The 26,173-nt window shown below is 31.5% G+C and overlaps 1 protein-coding gene across 4 annotated transcripts in view; it reads right to left on the reverse strand.

Moving 5' to 3' along the window:
- Window positions 1-1,331: 1,331 nt before the first annotated feature.
- Slf1 (SMC5/6 complex localization factor 1) overlaps window positions 1,332-26,173 on the reverse strand; it is a 71,901-nt gene continuing 47,059 nt past the window's right edge. For all 4 annotated transcript variants that reach the window (XM_076856026.2, XM_076856025.2, XM_076856027.2 and 1 more), the window contains 7 exons: window positions 17,221-17,368; window positions 9,660-9,805; window positions 8,415-8,578; window positions 7,510-7,643; window positions 5,517-5,609; window positions 4,932-5,114; window positions 1,332-2,251 (listed from right to left, as the gene is read on the reverse strand). In XM_076856026.2, the coding sequence (XP_076712141.1) occupies window positions 1,770-2,251; window positions 4,932-5,114; window positions 5,517-5,609; window positions 7,510-7,643; window positions 8,415-8,578; window positions 9,660-9,805; window positions 17,221-17,368 (1,350 nt within the window). In that variant the 3' untranslated portion in view covers window positions 1,332-1,769. The remainder of the gene's footprint in view (window positions 2,252-4,931; window positions 5,115-5,516; window positions 5,610-7,509; window positions 7,644-8,414; window positions 8,579-9,659; window positions 9,806-17,220; window positions 17,369-26,173) is intronic.

Here is a 26,173-nt window from a genome sequence, read left to right on the forward strand (position 1 = left end):
ATCTCAACCAAATGACTATTTCTCTATGAATATCTATTTTAGAAAACTACTTTTTTCTAACAGTGCAAAACCTCAACTCATGATGTTGATTACTTAATTACCTTAGCATTACTGCTAACTTAAGCAATTACATCTTACAATTCTACTTTAATGATTCATTATAACCAAAAGAGGATGTAAGAACTAGAAAGGAAGTAATATTTATTAGGTGCTATATAAAGTGATAGACTAACTTAATTCTATCATGATAGGAATGCTTGATGTTATTTCCATCTGATATGTAAGAAAATCAAAGCACAGAAGTGAATTTTCCTTGTAACTTAGTCATTAACAAACTACACAAAAGATTTAAAACTGTACTTGATGTTAAGGCCTATGTTCTTCAATTTATAATAATTTACCAAGCAAACATTATCCCAGGTGCCTTCATAAGTGAGGTAAAATGGCAACTCCTGGGAAACAAAATGTTCACAGTCGTCATCTGGGGAAGCATGTTACTCCTTATGAATATCTTAACATCCTTTAGAGAGTTTCCACTATGTCATTTTTCTCTGATACTTTGGCAGATTCAGTAATACGGAGAAATATGTATGATGTTATATGTAAAGGCTAAATAGAAATTATTAATATTTCTTACAGTATATATAAAATTTTAATTATTTAAAAATATGGAAAAACATTGTTTTCAGAGCTGACATACTAATGTAGCAGTTTAGTTTAGATTATAAATACTATAGTAAGAAACTGAACATTTGTATCTTGTTAAAAGATTTACTTCCAAGATAAAACTGATGTATATTTCTTCAGTAGATTAATTTCTGAGATCATCATTTTAGTTACATAAAAGCTAAATGGAAGTTTTAATGTTTCTTTTCCAGCTGTAGCACAATGTAACTTATTTTATAGTGAAGAAATTCCAATTTTAAAAGTGGTTATTATCCATGCTCTGTCTTTTAGTTTTACTATAAATTACTATTTTGAAAAACCTGCTATTTGAAACATTACTACTATATATTCATATTGTACATTAAATTTTTAGATAATCTCACATCTAGTACTTAAATGCCACTTACAATCAATATTTAATAGAACTTATTATGCAGGAAAATGTTTTTACTTACAGAATATTGGTTGTATGGAGCAGTAATATACTTTGTACATGAACTGCTAAAATAAAACAGATTAAGGGATGGAACTGTCAGACTTTGCGTATTAAGTGCATTTAAAAACATAAGAATAATAATTAATATTTTAAATTTCAAAGATGTTTATTTGGGAAACACACAAAACTAAAATGTATATTTTAGTCCATCAACCCATAGAGAAGAAAAGGTAGTTACAAGTTTACAGACACACATTTCCATGAATATCCTTACCATGATTCTAAGACCTAGAACACCTAGAGGACATTACATATTGATTTGAAAAAAATATTTAAATTAAATTTTTTACATTTACAATGAGTAGATAAATAATATCAATTCCAGAACAAAACAAAAAAAATCAGATTAATGAAAATAGTTGATACCAAACTTTTTTTTTTTTTTTTTTTTTTTACTTCTGAGTCAAATTCTACACACTGTAAAAAGACAGAAGCTCAAACTATACTTCTGATGAAGATTTTTAAGTGCTTTTAAAATTTTTCAAGGCTGTAAAGTCTGTCAATAAATAAATAAAATTACTATCTGTCAGTAAGCCATGAAGTCTGTACTAAATGACTAAAGCAAGTTGAACATGTTTAGAACACTGACTCATACTTTTTGGCATCATTATGAAAACTCTGTGACTGATCGACACATCATTTCCAATGTCACTAATAAGGCCTCTGTATGTACTCCAGGACACACTTTCAAATTCTCAGGCAGTTCCTGAAGAATATTTGGGAGCTTCTGCAATGTCTTTATATTTCTAGCATAAAGATCCAATAACCAGTCAGTATGAGAACTAGGGGTTTCTTTATAACTTTTACAAGGCATACGCAGGTCATTTAGATGAGTTAACCCTTTGAAAGCTAAGATGAACTCTGAGGATAAGTCAAAAATCGAACAAAAATTTAGCAACATCCTACTAAGTAAAAATGAACCAAATTCAAGTTGCTGGTGGTAAAAATGTTTCTCTGCTTGTGCATGAAAGTTCTCCACTGTGTCTTCTAGTTTTGTAATAGCAAATAGTTCTTCCTTGGTTTGAGGTGATACTACATAATCCAAGGGCAATTCCCCTTTAGAGTTTCTCTGCTGTAAAAGCACTGGGCCTGTAAAATAGAAAATACAAAATATTAAGGGTAAAATATTTTTATTTTGGCAACTTAACAGCTGTTTTCTCTCTTTTTTTTCCCAAAGCACACAGGGTTCTATTTATAATGATATTTTTAACTAATTCATGTTTGCATAATTAAGTGGCTATATATACTAACTGCCTAATAAAGGTGCATTAAAAAAAAGCAAAATTCTGTCAATTGCCTAATGAGATTAAAAGTATATTCCTTAGGTGCTGGGGTTATGGCTCAGTGGTAGAGCACTTACTTAGCACATATGAGGCCCTGGTTCAATCCTTAGAACTACATAAAAAAATAAATGAATAAAATAAAAAGCTACCTCATTAAAAAAAAAGTATATGTCTGAGTTAAATAAACAGTATATATGATTATAAATGAAAAAGGCTTTTATAAAACTTTATTAATTATCATCTTAAAATAAGAATTTCAGTGTTTCTGTAAGAAATTAACAAAATAGGGGCTAGGGATATAGCTCACTAGGTAAAGTGTCTACCTTGCATGCACAAGGCTCTGGGTTCAGTCCCTAGCATCACAAGAAAAAAAAAAAAAGAAATTAACAAAATATATATTTTTCTTAAATTCTATAAGAGTTCCAAGGCTGTCTCATAATATTACCAAGAAGGAAAAGTAGTGCCCTTTTCCATTGGTGGTCAACAATTCTGGTAGTACAAAAACTGGAAAACCTTACTTCTTTTATCCTTGTTTATGCTTGATTTTAGTATAGGTAAATTATTCCAAAAAAAATTAAGTGTTAATTATTCTGCATCAAACTCAGATCTTAATCTGTCTATCCAAGCTAAATGTATCTAACTACTTAGAAGTACTGAAGATATAGTTTAGGATGCTGTAGTAAAGGATGATATAACAGGGGAAAATAAAACTAACATAGTATTTGGTGACACAGCAAAACAAAGGAGTATTAGATACCAAATCTTACAATAATTTATGCACTTAGTTATAAACAAGATGTCAGAATGGATATAAAAGTTTTAGTACTAGCAGACACCTTAGAAAGTCACACTGTTGAAGATTATATTATCACAGAGAGAACATACTATAACTGTGAAACCTCCTAATGGTAACTTTGATCAAACATACATAATGACTGAGATATAAAATGCATTTCATATTAAAAAAAGACAAAATTATGAATACTTAAATAAAAATTTTTGAGACATAAATTCAATCTTAAAATTATTACTCTCAAGACTGAACTACTCAAAATGGATAGATAATACAGTTACTACATGATAATGTCAAAGGATGTAACAGATTTAAACCAAATATTACTGAGACAATACTAAGTCTTGCACAATTGTCAAAAGACCTTAATACATTCAAGAACAAGTAGATTTCCTCTCCCAGGTCAAGGAGCTCATCCATTTACTATCATTCACTAGATAAAATTCAAATTGGCTGATGGAATACTGAAGTCTACTAAAGAAATGGACCTAATATCTTTTATATTAACAATACTTGAAGCAAAATCAACTATTGGCTTGAATGTCAGATACAAATTAAGTAAAAAAACAAAACACTCAGGAGCAGAAAAATAAAACATTTAGGAGGTGGAATGTTATGTTTACTAAACAATACTAAAAAAGAAGGCAGAAGAACTGAAATATATTGATCATGAAATGGTTAGTAAAACAGACACACTAACGCCTTTAGGGGGCAGGAGAAGACTATAAATAACCAAATGGCTTATGTTATTGTGCTATACAACCTTTCTTATATGTATATACAGAAAAAAAAAAAAAGAGAGAGAGAGAGAAAGAAAAGGAAAAAAAAGACATCCCCCCAAAATATGCTTTTCGTTTTTATGAAGAATCAAATGCTTTCATTATGGGATAAAATCATGTTAATTTCTAAGATTAGAGTACATGAAAGCAATGAGAAATTTACATAAATTTGTTTTTGTTTTATAAGCTCATCAATTTTCTTTTGTTGTTCTTTTTAAAACACAAATCAGTTTGAATATTTTGATGTAAATTAATAATATTCAGCTCAGATTTGAGAATGTTACTGAAAAAAGAAAGGGGCTTGCTGAAAGCAAAGATTAAATATCAGTAGAAAGAGCAGTAGTTGAATATTAAGCTTAAGTTAGCCTTTTTTATAAAATCCCTGCACAACAGTTATTACCATTTGAAAATTCTTCTACTTTAATTTAATTGACTGCAAAATGTGAATGAAGAAAAAGATTCTAGGACATCTTTTTCAGTCTGTAAAGATATGCCTTCTAAAAATAATACTGAACAGTTACATATAAAAAGCATGAAAAAATTCAAGTAATCACATGAACATTTACATTCATTTACTAATAAGCTTTCAGAAATGACTAGTTCATAGGGATTTCAAATATTAAATGAAAGGATTAATATCTAAAACCAACACATTCAATTAAAAAATCCACTCTTGTACATGAACCGAAATAGACTTAACAATATATACATGCGTCCATAATATGAAAAGGCTTTTATCACTATTAATAAAAGGTGATTACATTCTATGAGACTTTTAATCCTTACTTTTTTATTAATATGAAATGAAAACCTCTTTCCTTACAGGTTTTAAATATAAAATGCTATCTACCTCCAAGGGATTCGTCAAAAAACTGGATAATTTATCAAAACCCATTTAGCATAAATGCACTCACCCCCATGCTGTAGTAGCAGCTTGCCAATTTCTACATGTCCGTTTGACAGTGCATCATGCAAAGGAGTCACCCCGTCCACTTGAGTGAGCAGATCTACCTCTGGACAACGTTGCAAAATTTCCTGGACACACACTGTGTTGCCATAGTTACAGGCTTCATGCAAAGGCGTCCAGCCAGCATTGTCTAAATTAGAAATCAAGGCAAGTTTTAAAACAGCAGAAGTAGGACTTCTGGTAGTAAAGTATTGATGTTCTACTTCTCTTATCGGAATGATTTTGTATGCACTTCATATTAAAAATAAACTTTGCTAAAAATACCCAGTGTAAGTACATTGCTTTGAAGAAAAAGAAATTTAAATAATTAAAGACAATTTTAAAATATTATGAACAAAATATAAACACTAAATGTTTCTATAACATTAGCTATAAATCATTACATAATGAATTTCTTGGGTTTTGCTAATAGCTGTATTTTAGGGATATCTTAGGTAAATTAATTCAAGTGTTCTTTCTTAATGTGACATAAAACTGTTTTATATCACAAATATTAAGACATTGTATGAAACCACAAAGATTTAAAACTTACCTTTAACATTGATGTCTATTCCTGGCAAAGAAAGAAGAAGAATCAATTTCTCCACTTGGTTATTTATGCAAGCTCTATGCAGGGCTGTTTCTCCTGCCATAAAAAATTAATAGATTATTCCAGAGAAGACAAGATATCAACTAAAGAAAATAATCAAAGGGCATGAACTAGGAGATCTGGCCCCATGCCAGAAAATTATTTATTGAGTTTTCCTTTTGATTATTTTAAACATCTCCTGCATTAGAAAGTGTGTGTGTTGGGGGGGATCCCCACCAATTCATAGAGCTTCTGTTCAATCAGCAATTCAGCAATGAAATTCTAGAGCAAAAGGTTTAACATAGGCACTGTCTCCCCCTAGTTCAAGTTTTAAAGCTTCAGCCCTGCTATAAAATCCCCAAATGATCAGAGAACACCAAAAATACTGGGTTTTGCAGCAATAAAAGTTTAGAGTGCAATTGCCCTCTCTTAAATTTATTCATGAACCTGCATTAAATGTATGGCTCCTTTTTATACAGCATTTATAGCTTAATTCAAATGAATGTTTCTGGCTAAGCACGAGTGCCTCTACACACTCAAGTATAATTCAGAACTTCAAATCCATTAACAGATGGTTTGCTGCTTCTCAATAGGCTGTCTGGCTTGGCTACAGCAGCACAGAGAGGGAGAAATGGAGGAATCTTAATATAAACACCACACACACACTACACGGGAAAAAAATCTCTAGTACCATTTAAAGCTGAACAAGAGTAACAAATAGAAAGGCAAAGATTTGCTAGGAGGAATGCAATTAGTAGTTGCTGGCAAAAATTAACTATATCTGTCTTGTTATAACCAAGATTAATAAATTATAAGTGATGATTTGATATAAATTTGTTAAAACTTATTATAGGTGACTGCTTAAGAAATAAAATGAAATACTGAAACACACTTGTTCTTACTATAAAATACTAAGTAGTATATTTTTATAATGTTCAGTTTTACAGATATCTCTGTAACTTCTACTAAAATATTACTTTCACATGCACAGAGAAGCTTTTCAAGTTTTTCTGTATTATTTCTCAATTCTCTTCCTCTCCCCCAGTTCCTTCTGTTCACACTAGTCATTCATATTCATTTTACTTTCTGCAACAATAAAACAAAGAAAAAAGACCCTGATTTGTGAAGTTAATATTAAAGATCTCATGTAATACATTTTTCAGATTTTGAGCCAAACGAGCCGTTATTTTGAATTTGTGATATGAAATTATGAATTTTTATCATATTGAAAGACTCTGAGAGCTTTACTCTATTTCTATGGGTGTCATATTAATACTATATTGAAAATATGATTTAGTTTATAAACAAAAGATTCAACAATTTACTTTGGCCAAGTACAGACTCTTTAAAGATAACTTACATTTTTAAGTTAAGAGATAACTACATAAAAGGGGTGACAGTAAATTATTACAAGACTCTTCTTAGTTATTCCATCCTTTAGGTGCTTAGGTTCCAGTACAGTCAGAACCAAAAGCCAAACACATTTCATAGTCTGGGCTCAGTGCCTAGAAGAAAAGAGCCCATATGCTTAACACAGCTATGTAACATAGCCTACTCCTTATTCTTTGTTCACAAAATGTCTAAGACTGAAAGAGATGAAGACTGAATTATACTTTCAAATCAGAAGACACTGATCCTGAACAACACAGGTTGAGGTGGAATAGAAAAGTAAGGCGGGCAAGTCTGGAATATGCTCAATGAGTGCTGCACACTATGTTTAGTATTTGGAAGGCCAGGGGGAGAAAAGAAAGGGAGGAATACTCTATTATACCAGGTATTAACTGATCATTTTCTCTGTACAAGTGACAGTACAAGAAAATAATATGGTATCCAGGAAGGCATTTCCTGGACATAGTCCAATATTTAAGTTACAAGTATTCATCAGGGCAAAATTTACAAGTACTGACTATAACCACAAAAAGTTCTTAGCATAAATTAATTTAGATACTTGGAATACCTTTTAGATTAGTCTTATGAAAATTCATCTTCGTAACTAAAGAGGGGCAATTCTCCTTGGAACATGACAATTCTCCTTCTGACTTCTTTTTCAATTTTTTAAATGATGAGGAACATTTAGCAAGGTTCAGCTCCCTGAAAAGAAAGAAAGAAAGAATGAAAGCTTGTTTTTCAGCAAGGCATGCCAGCATATATTATATGGTGGGTATTTTTCTTAAAATCTAATTTAAACTCCCTTAATCACTCAGTCTTCACTGTTAATTCTAAAATTTATCTCAATCATATAGAAATAAGTACTTATGCAATAATTTTCATTTTACTATCCTTAAAGCCTCAACTACTCATTGCGAAGGTTCTGAATACAGAATGTGGGGTAAATAAAAGGAAACCAAGTATAAACCATATATGACAGAGAAAATAAAGTGAAAAACTAAGATTAGAACACAGGCCTCTGCTCCCAATTCTTATTTTCATGTGAATACTATTCTCTTTTTTCTTTCAGAGAATAATTCAGGCTTTCTGAGTTTTCTACAGCATACATGTAGAGGAAGTTTCTCATTTTGGAGAAGGTAGTACAACAACTTATCTCAACATGAACATGCCTTTTGAAAGCTCATCTATATAATGGAAAAACAGTAATTCAAATCACAGGGCAAAAATTGTATACAACAGTAATTTGATGAATAGTTTTATTTCTTTGGGGAAGTACTTAATCTTGGTAAAAAAAAAATTTTCCTTGAATTACAGAAAGAGAAAATTTGATTTTGTATATTTGCAGGTCTAAACTGAGTTTTCTTCTAATCAATGTTATTCACACAGTTACACAGATAAGCTAAAGTTCAAGGAAGATGTCAAAAAAAGCTGTACTCCAAAATAACGCACAGCAGAGATAATAGCAACACTTACGGTAACTCTGACAGTCCTTCAACATGTTTCTGCTTAGCACCATTCAGCATTAGTAAAGCTCTCTGAGATTCAAGGCAAGGTCGCTGTCCTATTTTCTTTGGTACTGGTATTTTTCCAGCTCCATGCATAATAGTTTTCCCCAAAGCTGGCAAATAGGAATATACCTATGGCAAAATATTATTATATTGCTTTCTCAACTACAAAGATAGCAGTAAAAAGAAACTAATTGATTAACTATTAAATATGGTTACATTTTCTAGATTTCACTATTACAGTTTCCACTTTATTTGAACACAATAAAATATTAAAAAGCTGATAGTTCCATGTCAATATCATGTAGACAAGAAGGAAAATACCTTCTTGAAAATAATTTTTTTATTATTCAATTTTAATACTCATTTAAGAAAGTTGATTTGTCTTATATCCAACTTATGAATCTCTCGTATACTTTTTACATTGATGATTTATACAACTTATATTCTGTCATTTCCATTTTAAAAATAATTTTCTTCAACAGAAAGGCTGAAATAAATGAATAATGAGTGAATAAGGAGTGAAAAGAACTTTAAAGGTAAGTATTGCTGTAAAACAATTTACCCAATCTGATCAATAAATAAACTTACTTCTTATTTGTTGAAGAAACTAGCTGTTAGATACTAGATCCTAATTATATCTTTGGATAGCCTAAATAAAACTAGAAAACCTTGGATCAAATGTAACTTATATGTATGTGTGTATAGGATATATATCATTTATAAATTTTGTTCTTTATAAACCATTAAATATTAGGTGGAATTGTTTTGAATCTAGTTCAAAATAATCTTATGTATTATTATAGAAGTGATTAGGGAACAAAGATTACTGTTCCGCTTTTCTATTATCAATCCTTAATTACTTTAAAAAATAATTAAAAATTTCTATTCATTGAATTTTTTCTATATTTTTACTGATGCATTATAGTTGTCCATATGGAGGAATTTGTTTTTACATATCTGCACATGTACACAATATAACAATATAATTTGGCTAATATTCCCCAAGAATCCCCCTATGGTCCCTTTACTCTACTGATCTCCCTTTGATTTTCCTAATTAAACTATTTTTGAAATAGAAAAATACTAGTTCTTTTATGGGTTGGAAAGATTTGTTAACTCTGTTCATTTATTAGAAATACCTAAGAATATTTAAAAAGTTGAATTTATAAAGATACTTCTTAGGAATTAAAACTTCTAAAATAGTGCTTACCATTTTATGAAGAGAGAGTGGCTCGGAAGAAATACTGATAGAGCTCTGCAAACACAACTTTTTAAAGACTGCTTCGGCAACAAACATTTGAAGCCAGGAGGAAGAAAAGGAGCAAATGAAAATCTCTAATTCCTGTGAAGAAAAGTCTGCAGAAAAACAAGAGAAGTAAATAGAGCTATATTCTCTTTATATATTTTTCTCTTTTGGGGGCGTTCAGGGGACTGGAGATTGAATCCACAGTCTCTTCACCATTGAGCTTTATCCCTTTGTATTCTGATAATTTGTTTAGAGGCTCACTAAGTTACTGAGGCTAGCCTGAAACTTGAGATCCTCTTGTCTCAGCCTCCCAAGTTACCAGGATTACAGATATGTGTCACTGTGCTCAAATGAATTTTTTTTCCTTTAGACTATTTCATCAGTAGATTTTCTTCAACCAAATGATGGTTCCTACACAGAAAACATTTATCCAATTAAACTACACACACACATATACACAACAACAACAACAAAAAAGTAATTTTCCTATTCTTTGCCTTTAAAGAGAAAAAAATTATGGCATGTACTCTCATTTTACTTTTTATTACATCAAATAAAAGCCTTATAATTGCACACACACATATATACACACACACACACGCAGAATAATATAATTACACCAAAATACATGAGATTCTTATCACTATATTTTCCAATTAACATAAAAGATCTCTTCTCACGAAATAGCTGCTTCTTTGGAAAACTAGTACTTAGTTTCTGAATGACCACACTTATTTAATTTGCAACGATCAGTCTTGAGGTGATAGGAAAAAATATATTAGACTATTAATCCAAATAACACCCATAAATCCTATTACTGAAGAGAAGAAAGACAAGCACAAGATAAATAAAGAAAACATAAAATAGAGAGTATGTAAGGAAATATTTCATTAAAAATTTGCACTTGGGCTGGGGTTGTAGCTCAGTGGTAGAGTGCTACCCTTGCGCGTGGGAGACACTGGGTTCAATCCTCAGGATCACATAAAAATAAAATAAAGGTATTGTGTCCATCTACAATTAAAAACAAAACCAAAAAAATTTCACTCATTCTACCATGAGGTTATTTTATTATATTGTATTTGGGAGGGTATTACACCCAGGGGTGCTTCACTGCTGAGCAATATCCCAGTCCCTTTTACTTTTTATTTATTTTGTTTTGTTTTTTGGTATTGGAGATTGAACCCAGGGGTACTTTACCACTGAGCTATATCCCCAACTCTTCTAATATTTTCATTTTGAGATAGAGTCTTGTTAAGCTGCCTAGGCTGGCCTCCCAAATAACTGAAGTCACTGGAATTACAGGTTGTTGCCACCATGCCCAGTGACTATAGGCTTATTTTAAATGAAAAACAACCAACAAAAGACACCCAGACCCTCAAATCTCTGCTATTCAAAAACATCAGTGTTCCAGTAAGATGGAAATGCATATACAAATGAACTGAAAGTGATAAAAGTACTAGGGTGATTCTTTCCCCTATAATCTATTTAATGTTATAAATTTTCTATTATTACTATCTGTGTAACAAAATGGATAAAACAATGGAATGTCAAGTAAAAATGATACCAAACAGGATACCAAAAGAGCTAAAATTAAACAAAACAAACAGTATAAAAAAGTTGAGATACTATATAATATGGTAAATTAACTACACTGAAACAATAAAGTCAATAAAAGTAACAAATAGTTACAACAGATAAGAATTACAATTACACGTATTAATTAAAATATTTTTTAAATGGGGCTAAATGAGAACTTAATAGCCATATCAAGTTTTATAAAGCTTGACTTCTCTACTCAGGAGTGGAGTTTCTTTTAGTCAGGACAATGCAGTCACGCACTGAACACCTGCTCAGATATATTCACAGAAAGGCTGGCGCTCAGGTGTCCTTGCAGTCATTGACCCTTCTTGACCAACTGATTATCAGTGAGGAGGAGGAAAAGGATAGGATTTTTCTTCAAGGGAAATTTTGGTTCTCACAAATGGAGAAGGGAATGCTATTGGCCCCTAGTGGCAAAAGGCTAGGAATGCTATTAGACATCCTATTAATGTGCAAGAGAATCTCAACAACAATTATCCAGCCAAAACATAACCAGTGCTCAGACTGAGAAACCTTGCCTTGATTAAAGAGATCGAGGCTCTTGCGATGTGACAGACTACTATACGAGTCTTTAGCAAATGATTCCATTCATATGACAACCAGATTCACATATCCCTGAACAGATATGATTGCTAAACTCATAACTCCTTTCACAATGATCTCAATGGAGATATGGTTTTTATGAGAAAGGAGTTACATTTAATTTCTACTTATGGACATTAAAAAGCCTATATCTACCATCACAGAGTTTACTACAATGAATTGATTTGTTAACTTGAACTCTAGGCAGTCAAAGGAAAGGAGAAAAGGTCTGACTGTAAAATTTGAAGAAGATAATCTCACACTATCAAACGGAGTTATTCATGTAAGAAGAAGCTATTTGGTAAGCTTACAGAAACAGGGAAATACAAACTCTAATGGATCCACATATTACCAGGTAACAGAATAAAATAGAATAAAAAATAACAGATGAACAAGAGAACTTAGCCAAGACTGCAGAACCTTTAAAGAATAGGATCATATTTTTTAGCCCTCACAGAATGTATATCACTAAATTGCACAGAATAAACATTCATATTTGACAGATGAAAAAATGAGTGACAGATAACTTTTTACTAATTATAATTACCTTTTTACTAATAGTAATTATCTCATTCAAAATGCTTCTTTTTCTTTCATAGAAATAAAATAGAAAGTAAAGCAAGAACAATCTTTTGAAAAGTTATTCAGATCTTTCCATTCCCTTCTTAAATAGCTTCTGATTCTCAACATGGCTTACAAGTTCCTACATAAACTCTCTTACCCATTTCTTTGGCCTTATTCTGACTCCATTGATATTATTACCAGTTGGTGAGAAGGCTTTACACAGCCTCAGCTCTTTCCTACTTTAAGAATTCTGGTAAATTTTTACTTTTCTGACTACTCTCCCCTGAATGTACTAAACTTTTGCTTATCTTTCAAGTTTTGTGTTTTTTGATCATCCAATACAAAGTAGTTCAGTATCAAACCCTGGTTTTAGTTGTTCTCAACACTTATTTTTAAATGATGTATAATGGTACATTTACATTAACTTTATTACAATCTTCCTCTCCCACTGAAGGCTCCAAAAAAGCAAGAATCATGTTTTATTTCCCTCCTTCACTATATATGAAGTGTTAAGTTGAATGCCTAATTGAACACCAATAAAGAAGTGTTGTATGAATGAAAGAAAAAGAAGCATTTTGAATGAGATAATTACAATTAGTAAAAAGATAAAAATTTGCATTCATGGAAGCATTAAAAGAGAATAGATGTAAAAAAAGTAAAACTGAATAAAAACAAAAAATATCAGGAAAAGATAATAATGCAACCCAAGGGAAAAGGAAGGTTTATTAAAAATACTCTTAAAGGATGGGGTTGTAGCTCAGTGGTAGAGCACTTGCCGAGCATGTGTGAAGCACTAGGTTCAATTCTCAGTACCACATATAAAATAAATAAATTAAATAAAGGTCCAGCAAGAACTAAAAAAAATATTTAAAAAAGCACTCTTAAGATGTGAAAAATAAAAATTTTAATGATAGGTATTCTTTCCCATTGGAAAAAAAAACAGAAGAAATTTGTTTAACTCAAGAATTAGCAAACAATGGTTTGCTGTCTATTTTTATGAAAAAAGTTTTACTGGAACACAGCCATGTTCATCCATTTACATACTGTGTACAGTTGCTTTTTCTTACTAAAACTGCAGCACAGACAGGACAGAGACAGTAGGGACAAAAAAGCCAGAAATGTTTACTATCTGGCACTTTACATTAAAAATGTTTGCTAATCCTAGTTTACGCCAATAGACTGGGAATTTCAATTAGGCATTGAAAATAAATTTCACATGACCTTAAAATACAAGAAGGAAATTTTTTTTGTCCAAAATGTGAATCTGATAGACACAAGATGTGATGGAAAGAAAGTTAAGATTTTAGTTGTCTTCTGAACTATTTATTGCCTTAATTTTTACCAATTATAAACTAACAAGGGTAATACTAAAATTAAACGAGAAAGATGGATCAATATCTTCAACTGGAAGTAATGCTACAGCAACATAGCATCTTTACTTACAAATTAGAAAAAGCAAAAGATAGTAACTGAGCCAAAGAATAATGAAAAAAAGCTGGGTGTGGTGGTGCATGCCTATACTCCCAGAGACTGCCTAGAATGTGGCAGGAGGATCAGCAGTTTGAGCCAGTCACCCCAACTAGGCAAGACCCTGTCTCAAAATAAAAAGGGTTGAGGTACTGCTCAGTGGTAGAGTGTACCTGGGTTCAATCTCCAGTACTGAGAAAAACCAAACAAAGAATGCAAAAAAATGTTAAAAAAAAAAAAAAAAAGCAAACAACCCAATGTCAATGGTTCTCAAATTTCTTCATAAAAATATGAGCAGAAAGGATATAATTAGAAATAATACCTGGTTCACTTTGTAGGGAAAAGTGTATAATTCTACAAATCTCATAATAAATATAATTTTATTTTGCACTTTAGCTATAGAAAAGTTCCTGCTTTCTTAATGTTGAAATGTTCACTTAATTTTCTACACCCTGATAAACATTAAATATAAAAACAATAATATAAGATAAATTAAACAAACTAGGGAAATATTTAATTTGAACCAGTTTTAGAAATATATGCTAGAAATTTTTAACTAGTCTATCTGCAATCTAATTTGGAACCTATGGAAATGTGTGTGTGTATGTGTGTGTGTGTTACTGGTATTGGACTCAGGGAGTTGTACAATGCTAGCCAAGCACACATCTAGAGTTTTAAAGATTAGTGATCAATTATATATCCTTGGCATCATTTTGGTGACATGATTATCAAAGTAACATTAAGTTCTACCTCAAGTTAGTCATAGGTTTAAACTTCTAAGGTTTAAATTTGACATGTGAAAATAAGAATAACACTGGATAACAATGCCCTATTTCATAGTAAAGAGAAATTTATGAGTAAGGAAAGCATTGAAGCTACACATAGAACTCTGTTAACACAAAGCTCAAATGTCATGTATTTGACTAAACTATAAAATAATTTTTATTTCCTTAAAGGCAATTACTGTGTACTGGAAATAACACATTTAATTGTATTGGTAGGCTCTAAAGCCATTGCTAATCCTGTCCTGGGCCCTCAAATTCAAAGAGGTTTCATTACAGAATGGAAACAAGGAATTCTGTTAGCCAAATATTTATTTGTCACTCTGGCAAACAATGCCAGAATTCTGCTGTTTCTAAAAGGACAAAAAAAAACTACACTACCTAGTAGAAATGGTGGGAAAGAAATGATAAGGTTCCAAAGGAAGATTGAATTTGTGCTAAGAAATGTTAAAAAGTCACTCAACAAAGGACAGCTAGTCCACAAAAGAAAGAGCAATCACCCCCTCAGCTCAATAAAAAAGAAAGAGAAAAAAAGGAGACAAAGGGCTTTAGATAAAAATCTTCTAACTTTGGTAGTATAAAAAAAAGACCTCTCTTTCCAGAGGACATCATCAAATAAATCCTGAACCCAGTTATAACCTGGATTCCTATTCTGGAATCTCTCTTTCAAGTATTAAATTGATTGACAGCGGATTCAAGAACTTTTTCTTTATATAAAACTAAGATGCACTACAATATGTGCAACAAAATTATATGTTTTAGCAGTCTAAATAATTGAAAATTAAGTATGTAAAAATCATCTTTTATATCTGAGCACCACACAAAGTACACTTGATTTAAAATATGTTCCTTTTAGGAGTTTAGAGTTACAGAAACAAAAAGAAATGGCAAGAGTTCAGAAAAGCAGACTCTTCCTAAATTGGGCTATGAAGTTAAAAAACATACATAAGGTCTTAGGGAAGCCCTCCTCAGACTAGACATGTCAAAGAGTTGACCAGAACTTACCATAAGATGATAGTTGTGAAAAGGAATTCTGTCATCATAACACTTAAATAACACTCTTCATTTAATTTAGAAAAAACTTTAAAATTAGATAATAAGGTGAGGAGGAAAAGTGAGAAAATTATGCATATAAAGTACTTCTATTTGCTTCATCCATACTCCTTTCTTGTTAGATAACCAGATGAAAGCAACCAAACTAGTTGGCTAACAGCTTTTTAAATTATATTAAGAAAAACTATACAGCAAAAGGTACACTGGGGGGAAATATTATAATGAGTGATATAAACCAGATTAATATAAGGGGCTTTGTAAAAAGTATTCTGATTCAATGAGTTTCATTTTTTAATGTTATTAGGTGTTTATATAGGAAAAAACCTGATAATTATTCATATAGCACAGGTAAGACAAGAGACTGATAACGCATCCTACTCAAAGAATTAGAGGTAATAAAGATACTGAAAATAGTTCTGAACATGTAAGATTCTATAAAACATACATTAAAAAATGAATCTATTTCTTCAGGGATGGGGTTGTGGCTCAGTGGTAGAATGCTTGCCTAAGCATGTGTGAGGCACTGGTGTTCGATTCTCAGCACCATATATAAGAAAATAAAGGTCCACTGACAACTAAACAATATTTTTAAAAAAGGTGAATCTATTTCTCCAATGAAATGGGGGTAAAAACTAATTTTTAAAACTATTGCATAAGATTGTCTAATTACAATTTTTAGTTATAGAATCAGGAAACCATATTAATATTATACATAATCATAATAAAAAATCTCTTTCCATATATTATTTTTATACTATTAAGTAATATTCAACTTTTATGAAACATCAAAATAATATTTTTGGATAATAGGGGCTGGGATTGTGGCTCAGTGGTAGAGCGCTTACCTAGTATGTCTGGGTTCAATTCTCAGCACCATGTATAAATAAATTAAAAATAAAGGTTCATTGACAACCAAAAACTATTTAAAAAATACTTTGGGTAATAAATACTATATATGGGGGGGGCGCCTCCTGTAATATTTAGAGGAAAATAAGAATACAAACTTGCATATATAGTAATAATCTCAACTACATAAAAATACTTACAAATACTAGAAAAACATCATAAGTTAAAAGTGATTATCTATGTGGGTGCATTATGGGTAATTTTATCTTCAGTTGTTCCTGTATATATCTGTCTATCTATCTGCAATTATTTTAAGGAAAGCATCATTTAAACATACATTAGAAGATTACATACTGCTTAAAGGAAAGTCAAAACTAATTTCTAGCTGGGTGGGGTGGTGCACACCTGTAATTCTATCAACTCAGGATGCTGACGCAAGTTCCAGGCCAGCCTCAGCAACTCAGTGAGACCCTGATTCAAAATAATAATATAAAAAGAACTGGGTATGTAGCTCAGTGGCAAAGTCCCCTGGATTCAATCTCTAGTACCACCAAAAGAATTGAAAAAAAAAAAAAAAAAATTAACATAACAATTTCCAGAATGAGGCTAAGAAAAAACAAAGACACACTTACCATCACATGAAAGGGAAATATAAGTTCCTAAGTCATCAGACATGTGTCTCATCACATTTCTACCCATCTTAAGACCAAGGAAAATCCAATAATCTATTGCTGCTCCAAGAATTCCAGTCAATAAGTAAGCTAGTTCATGTTTGAAGACCTAACATTAAGATGGGAAAAACATTACTAAAATATATTAAAATATGACATCTCTATCATTGATTGAGTACTTTTTGAGGCTAAGCTTAGTTATTTAAAAAAAAAAAAAAAACACCAGAGTATGCTAATGCTAAAAGACAGTGTTAAGAACCATAGTACAGTAACTCCTGTTTTCCCTCTTTTTCCATTCATTCACCCCTCAACTCCTTCACCTTTCTTTCTATGAACACAAGTATGTATATTTCTCTCTTTCCACATATATATCTGGCTTGTTTTACAAATTATGTAAATGTGTTTATAAACATATGCAGACACACACATACACACACACAGAATTTATCTCCAGTTTGGGTAATCCTTATCTACAATTATTAGGACAAGAAGTGCCTCACATTTCAGATTTTTTTCAAACTTTGAAATTATCTACAAATGCATAAGAGATATCTTGGGATAGGACACAGTACAAACACAGAAATTCATATCTGTTTCATATATATCTTACACACAGCCTGAAGGTAATTTATATGATATTATTAGTGGGCCTACAAACCCATCAAAAGAGGCCAGGTGTGGAATGTCTCCACTTGTGGCACCAGGTTAATTACTTTTGGATTGGAGGACATTTAGAATTTTGGATTAGAGACGCTCAATTGTATACAAAAAAGAAAAACAATAACTTCTCTAGGGAATAGTTTACAGCAAACTGTTAAAATAATTTTTTCTGACATTGTAAAGTGCTTTATTCAGGCAATAATTCAATTAAAACAATGAGAAAATACATGGTTTCTGTTAACAGGAACATATATGACAATAAAAGCAGATAGATTTGCTACCTTACTATTCAAATATAGAATTATCCTTTACAATTCTCTAAATGACATTTTTCAGAAAAAGACAAAAACAAAACAAAGAAAAACTTTAGCCAATTTGTCGTTAAGAAATAGTGATTCAAATTTTAATTAAGTTATATTAAATACCTAACTTGAATATGTATAGAGACCAGCCTTCAAAGGATAAATATTATTTATATTGTCACTTTTATAGTAACTATTATTAAATTCCTATAAGAAACATAGCAAGGCTAAGTGTGGTGGCGCACATCTGTAATCCCAGCAGCCAGGCTGACTGAGGCAGGAGAATCACCAGTGCAAAACCAGCCTCAGCAACTTGGAGGTGGGGTTGGGGGGCCATCTGGGGATATGACTCAGTAGTTAAGTGCTCTCCTAGGTTCAATAATTGGCATACACACAAAAGAGTATTATTATATATTATATAAAAGCATAAAAACCTTAGAGAGTGATTTACTCTGGTTTAAAAATATCCTTTTAATCCACTAAATTCAGTGTGAAGATGAAAAAGTGTGAAAATAATATTTAAAAACACCTTTAATTTTAAATACAAACACTTTTTAAAAATGACATTAAAACTAGCTGAAATTTCTATATTCTTGGTATTTGTTGTCTAGGCATGTTGGATGTATGAAAAAAAATCACTAAATTAACAGTTGGGTAGAAGACATTTAAGAAGATTTTAATAAATGCTATGGTAGCCAAATAAATTGTAACTGCTATTTTCTGTCATCACACAATGCCTAAAAGGGATTAGTGACAGAAAAATTCCTAATATATGAAACCCTCAGTGACTGCTAGATTTGTTTCTTCTGCTTTCAGCAAATGAATCTCCTATAGGTATATTTTGCACTTTATTAGGACATTATTCCTTATCTTAAGAAGAAACTACACAAGTGATTTCAAAAGGGAAGTTCAATTTCTGGTTTGTTGTGCAAGCACAGGCAAATGGTCAAGCAGCACATACATCAGGCTTGCCAAAACAAGTGCTTATGGAAGGAAAACTCATAGTGAGAATCGGTACTAGCTGTACAGGTCCTCTGGCACCCTACTACATTCTATGGTAGCACACTGCATTCTGTCAGGGCTGGGTATTATAATCAAGGAGAGAGATCCTGAAGCATGGGGTTGAGGGGATTTTAAGTTGCATAATAAACACTTAAAGAAGGAATGGTCTTCTTTTCATATGATATGGGGCCACAATACATGGCCTGATCCTACCAGGTCAGAAATCACAGGCAGGTAACAGCAGTACTCCTTCACACCTTATTAGAAGGCTTAATTAAAAAGGATTGCAGCTGCAACTATGTGGTATGGGAAGCTAACTGTAAGATTGGCCGTATCACCAATACCAAAGCCTCCTTTGTATGATCTGAAGATTTAGGATCTAGGGTTCGGTATCAATCTCTAATTTGCAGGAAAACAACTCTATTCTTTGTAAAGCCAAATATGTAGATGTGATCCCTTTGAGCAAGTAAAGGTAACCCTTACTCTCAACATTCAAGTTGTCAAGAGAACATAAAACAGCACAGTGAAAGTACCTGAAATAGCAAATTGATCATGTCCATATGTATACCACAGAATGTTTCTCCCAATATTATACATATGAGTATCAGTAATGATATCACTTAAAAAACAAATAAACAAGGGACTAGTACATTTTGTTTTCTGAATGTAGTCCCCATCTCAAGTTTATATTAAATCAGGATTACTTAAGATCCTTAATTCTGAGACTGTGAGGTAAGTTAGCCTTCAAGGTAAGTCTAAGTCTCACACAAAACCACATCCAGCAATCCACCAATCAAAATTAATAAAATCAACCAGATAGGACTTTCCCTTTTTCCTTAGACAAATGTATGTATACCTATATCTGAAATTTTAATTGAACATTAATATTAAATTTACCTTGATATTAATGTTATTAAGTAGTTAGAGATGGGCAAAAGTGGTTTTGAGGAAAAACTGTAGATTCTTTACCATGGAAAGATCCTGGTAAAGTTATTTTTTTAAGTGTGTCACTGGGCTAAACATGCATGTTACTTCTGATCCATAAATGTATTCTACAAAAAAGACACCACCAAATCAGGTTTTTAGATTTTTTTATACTATATTCTTAATTATGACACTTAGCATAACCAAGACCTTGTGCCATGGATTATACTCACAACCATTTCAAGTGTATAAACAATGCTACTATTTCTAGTATAATGGATATATATGCTTCAGAAGTGGATTAGTAAGAAAATGGCAAATAAACCAAAGGAAAAAGCTTTCTTGAAATATTGAAATGTTTGCTAAAGCTGAAAGAAGAGAACATGAATACCCTAAGAATTAACAAAGAAATAAAGACTAGATTTGCATATATGACATATATTTACCTTAGAATTCCTTTCTAATATGTTAAAGTGTATTACCAGACATTGTCAGTACAGTTCTCTATTATCTTGTTGTAGTACAAGTAATCTCCAGTTTATAAACTTGGTGATTTTCCAAAAACTGACTACTCTGTAACACAGAACAAACTAACATCATGGCCTTTTAAGACTCCCAGGTTAAGAATTTCCACAATATTCCACTGAAATAGATGACAAACTACTCTTTTCCAAAGATGCAAACATAATGCACATACTGTGCCTCTTCTTGCTTTAACCACTGGTATTTGAAACATAAGAAAGCAGGCTTCACCAGAGACTTGGATGCCAATCAAGACTTTGACCTAATAAGCTGTGACACCTTGAATAAGTTACTTAAAGTCTCTAGCTTCAATTTTCTAATCATTAAATATAAACTAACTTCTATTTCTACCTGTAATTGTGGGGTTAAGCTTAAATAGCTCTTAAGGACATTTCAAGGAAAAATGGGTCTAACCACCAAAGCTTAGTAAAATTCACACCTCCTCCATAACCTTGACATAGCCCACCTCTGCTCTTTGCCAAGGAAAGCCCAAAGCTTTCTCAGATTAATGACAATGAAATTCACAGCCATTGTGTCACTCTGCAATACTTGCCGATTGACATTGTGACAAAACAATATTAGCATAAACTGAGGACTTCTGTTTAGCTAATGACTTAAATTGAATGCTTCAACTCAGCAAATCAAGAAACAAATGCTTTACAGTAAGAAAAATGATGTCTGTGAACATGCGTGGAATTCTTGAACTAGAAACTGCCAAAAAAGATTTAATTAAGTGCAAGAATGAATTCTTAACAGAAAGATAATACAATAAAAAAAAACAGTTTATGTGAATTTAAGCAATTCAAATGTTAAAATATTAATCTGCAAAATCTAAAACCAGCTTTGATATTATAACTAATGCTATAATTTATTGCAGACTGCTTCTCAAATATGTTGCTTTTATTTATAAATTTGAACAAAAATCTTCAAGTTAAATATACATAAATCTGTTACTATTTTTATCAGTATTTCTTTAGTAATTTCTTATCTGTGGTTATCCATTGGTGATTTAGTAAAATGTGAAAATATCAGTTTTGTCATTGATTTCAGATATTAATATGAAATTTCATTTATGTCATCAAATGGATGAAGAAAGGAAATGTTCTATAATGAAATATTTTATTTTATTAAAAGTAAAAAAAAAAGACAGATGGTAATTTATAAACTTTGGCTTACAAGTACTTAATCAACCCTGATGATTAGGTGTAGATAGTTCTATTTTGGTTGAAGATTAAACATTGAATATTTTCAATTTCTACACATTTATATAGTCATGCTTGTTTTAAAATCAATGTGCAAAAAAGTGCCTATCTACCTGGTTATAGTCACATATAGTATTACTTGATTCCAAAGAAATTCAGTTATACCTAGGAGTAATCTTACTAATTTTTAATGTTGATTTACAAAAGAGAAAAAACCCTAACACCCCCAAAAGATTTTTTTTTTTTCTTTCCTGAAGCATGAATCACATGCCCAATAAATAGAACTTTAAAAACCAGCAAGGAGGGCTGGGGCTGTGGCCCAGTGATACAGTGCTTGCTTGCCTTGAGACACTGGGTTTGATCCTTAGCACCATATAAAAATAAATAAAGGCATTCTGTCAAACTACAAATACAAAACAAACAAACAAAACAAACTAGAGCCAGGGAGGTAGCACAGGCCTGTAATCCAAGTGGCTCAGGAGGTTGAGGCCCTAAGCAATTTAGCAAGACCCTGTCTCAAAATAAAAATAAAAAAGGCTAGGGATGTGGCCCAGTGGTTAAGCACCCCTGGGTTTAATCTCTGGTACAAAAACCAAAACAAACAAACAAAAAATTAAAATAAATAAATAAAGCCCAGCAAGAATTTCTGTTAATCAAATCCTAGGGAATTCTGATAAAACCATTTTTAAAAACAAAACGTTGGATGAACTAGATAAAGTATTTTCTGAAAAGAAACAATAAATTATGAGTAATTGCTAAGCCAAGATCTAAGAGAAGTTTAAAAGTTAAGCAAAGCATTCAAAGATAACTGACTTTGCTCTGAGGATTCCTGCTGATTTTATCAAAAAAAGCTGAGATATAAAACTGTGTTTTGAGGAGTCTAGGGAAAAGGGGTTTTAAAAGGGGAGGGGGAGATCATAGTCTAAGGCCTAATTCTCAGTAAGCTAAGACACTGAAGGACCTCACCCCAAGATTAAGAATGAATCAAAAGCAAAACTACATTTTTAAACCCTTTTACTTCACTTCAACTACCAAAGATCCATGAGACAGACATTGGATTAGAGCTTTCTTTGACTGGTAGTACAACTAGGCACCTGGCAGAAATAAACAGAAATTCTTTTTAGAGGAAGATATTTTGATCTTTGGCAAACTAGTTCTACAAATAATTTTTCAAATGTAATTGAGAGCACACAGCGAATAATAACTAGTTGGCAAGAAAAATTTAAAAAGCACTAGGGAAGGAAACAGCAGAAATAACAATAAAAACAGATCCACAAAAATTTCAGATATGAAATAATCAGTCATAGATTATATAAAAACTTATTGCCATTGTGTTTTTCAATTTTTTAATTGATTTTTTAAAAAAAATAAATGACAGTGGAATGCATTACAATTCTTATTACACTTATACAGTACAAGTTTTCATATCTCTGGTTGTATATAAAGTATGTTGACACCCAATTTGTATCTTCATACATGTACTTTGGATAATGATGTCTATCACATTCCACCATCCTTGCTAGTCCCCTGCCCATTTCTTTTCCCTCCCAATCCTCTTCCCTATCTAGAATTCATCTATTCCTCCCATGTTCCCCCTCTCTACCCCACTCTGAGTCAGCATCCTTATATCAGAGAAAACATTCGACATTTGTTTTTTGGAGATTGGCTAACTTCACTTAGCATTACCTTCTCCAACTCCATCCATTTACCTGCAAATGCCATGATTTTATTTTCTTTTATTGTTGAGTAAAATTCCATTGGGTATATATGCCACATTTTTTTTTTTAATCCATTCATCCACTGAAGGGCATCTAGGTTGGCTCCACAGTTTAGCTATTGTGAATTGTCCCATTTTCAAATACAAAAGAAACCTTAAAAACTTTGCAGGGGGTTGGGGATATAGCTCAGTTGGTAGAGTATTTGCCTTGTATGCACAAGGCCCTGGGTTCAATAACCAGCACCACAAAAACAACAACAAAAACTTTGTAGGGTATTAGTCACCATAAAAACACAGCACAGCAGGCAGTAAAAAATGTGTAGGGAAAAAAGGCAATTATCATGTTTAACAATACATTAAGATGTAACTGAAGAGAAAAAGTAAACTAAAAATTGAATGAAAATGCCCTACTCAGAATGCTACAAGTATAGAAAAGAAAAAACAAAAACCCACAGAGGATAAGAGGAGGAAGTATAATATAAATTCAATTGGAATTTAAACAGTAGAGGAGAAAAAAATAGATCTGAGAAAATATATGATGAGAAACTAATAAGAGATCATAAAGCTTTCCACTCAAACCACTGTTTACTGCCTCCAAGGAGAATATTTCCTAACTAAGCAACATAACTAGTATTTATAGTACTTAGGCATCACAACTCTAGCAGTTATAGTGATATATGAATTTGGAAAAACAAAATGGTCCTATTTATATATTAATAAACTGTTAAAAAATGAAAAAATCACAATTCAGAAGAGTTGATTAAAATAATTTTTAAGTTTGATACAGTAGGTGACAAAGAACACTGTAAATCACAAAGAAAACATGTTTTAGCCCTTTTAGTCTTATAAGGGACAAAAAGAAAAGTTTAGTAAATTCCAGAAAGTAGAAATTGTATAAGGCATATTCCTTAACTATAATTTATCATTACAAATTAACAAAGAAAAGCATAGTCAAACAAACCCTTTCATCTTAACAAAACCCCATCCATTTAGAAAATTTAAAAGACCTTTTTAAAATTATTTCTTGGATCAAAGAAGAAATAAAAACTGACAATAGAAAATACTTTAAAAAATAATAAGCAGGACTTACATTAAAGTAGCAAATCTATAAAATGAAGATCAAATTGTACTCCAAAGGAAATTAAGTATTAGAAAGAAAAACCAAGAAGAAATAAATCTAAACATTTAAGAAAACAGAAGAGAAAGTAAAAAATTAAAAATTAAAGAGCAGGAATTAACACAAAAAATAGACGATAAGTCTCAAAAGCAGATCATACTTAAAGAGAAAGGTGAGTAATATTTAGTATGCACTCAAAACATTCCAGTTTGTTGCTATACTTTACACATTTTCTTTATACACTGGTGTAATTTTACTACACTAAATATTCTGGATTCCCCCATTTAAGTTAATATGTAATAGATATCATTCCTTGTCAAGTTATCTAGACAGAATTGTCCCTTTTGTAACAATTGTATAGAATAGCAGAAGAGATTTGTATATAATTTAATAATTTCACTGTGAAGATTTAGGGAATTATGTTGTTTGCAATTTCATATCATTAAGTACCATGGTGCAATACATTCTTTTTTGGAGGGATGGGGGAGTGTTACTGGGGATTGAACTCAGGGGCACTGGACTACTGAGCCACATTCCCACCCCTATTTTTTGTATTTTAGAGACAGGGTCTCACTGAGTTACTTAGCACCTCTATTTTGCTGAGGCTGGCTTTGAACTCTTGATCCTCCTGCCTCAGCCTCTGGAGTTGCTGGGATTACAGGCATGGGCCACTGCGCTCAGCTCCACAGTACATTCTTATGGATTCATTTAATTATGTAAAACTACTGAGTACTAAATTTTTATAGATACTTCAACATTCCCTCCTACAAACAAGAATAATCTCTTCCATAGCATTCTAATGAACAGTAATCACTAAAAAATCACTTAAAAATTTTTGTAAGCAGAGAGACAAAAATAATATCCTAATTCATTTAATGATAAAAGTGGTATATGAAGACCAAAATGACTGACTTTTGAGGATAAAGAGACTCAATTTCTTTGCAAACATGCAAAATTTATTTAGTCACTCTCACTTTCAATTTTGTACTCATAAAATGACAAGCCTTACAGTTTTAATTCAGGATATTGTAAAGAATAAATAAGATACAAAAGTGCTTAGTAGATTAGTTAGGGTGTAGTTAGTGCTTGGTGTATAAATATTATATATATTTTTAAAATTTCACATTCTATAAATAGAAAGATTGAAAAATTTTTAATATTTGTATTCCTTGTCCATGAGTTGCCTATTATTAATTTGTGCTTAGTTTTCTTTGGGCTTACTGTCTTATTAATTACTAGAAGACATTTATGTATTATGAATATAAACCCTTAGTGTATACCTTACTTGCTGCAACATGTTTTTCAATCTACCCTTATTTTTTATATTTATTATGATGTGGTTAACTCAAGAATATTGGACAATCTGTCATATGAATTCTTGGTGTCCTATTTTTCCTAGAATATCCTTCTCTCCACACCAAATTTATAAAAATATTAATTTATCTTAATATTGGAACCCAGCTTATCA

This window comes from Callospermophilus lateralis, chromosome 5 (genome assembly GCF_048772815.1).
Source record: "Callospermophilus lateralis isolate mCalLat2 chromosome 5, mCalLat2.hap1, whole genome shotgun sequence".
In the NCBI taxonomy this organism is placed as follows: domain Eukaryota; kingdom Metazoa; phylum Chordata; class Mammalia; order Rodentia; family Sciuridae; genus Callospermophilus; species Callospermophilus lateralis.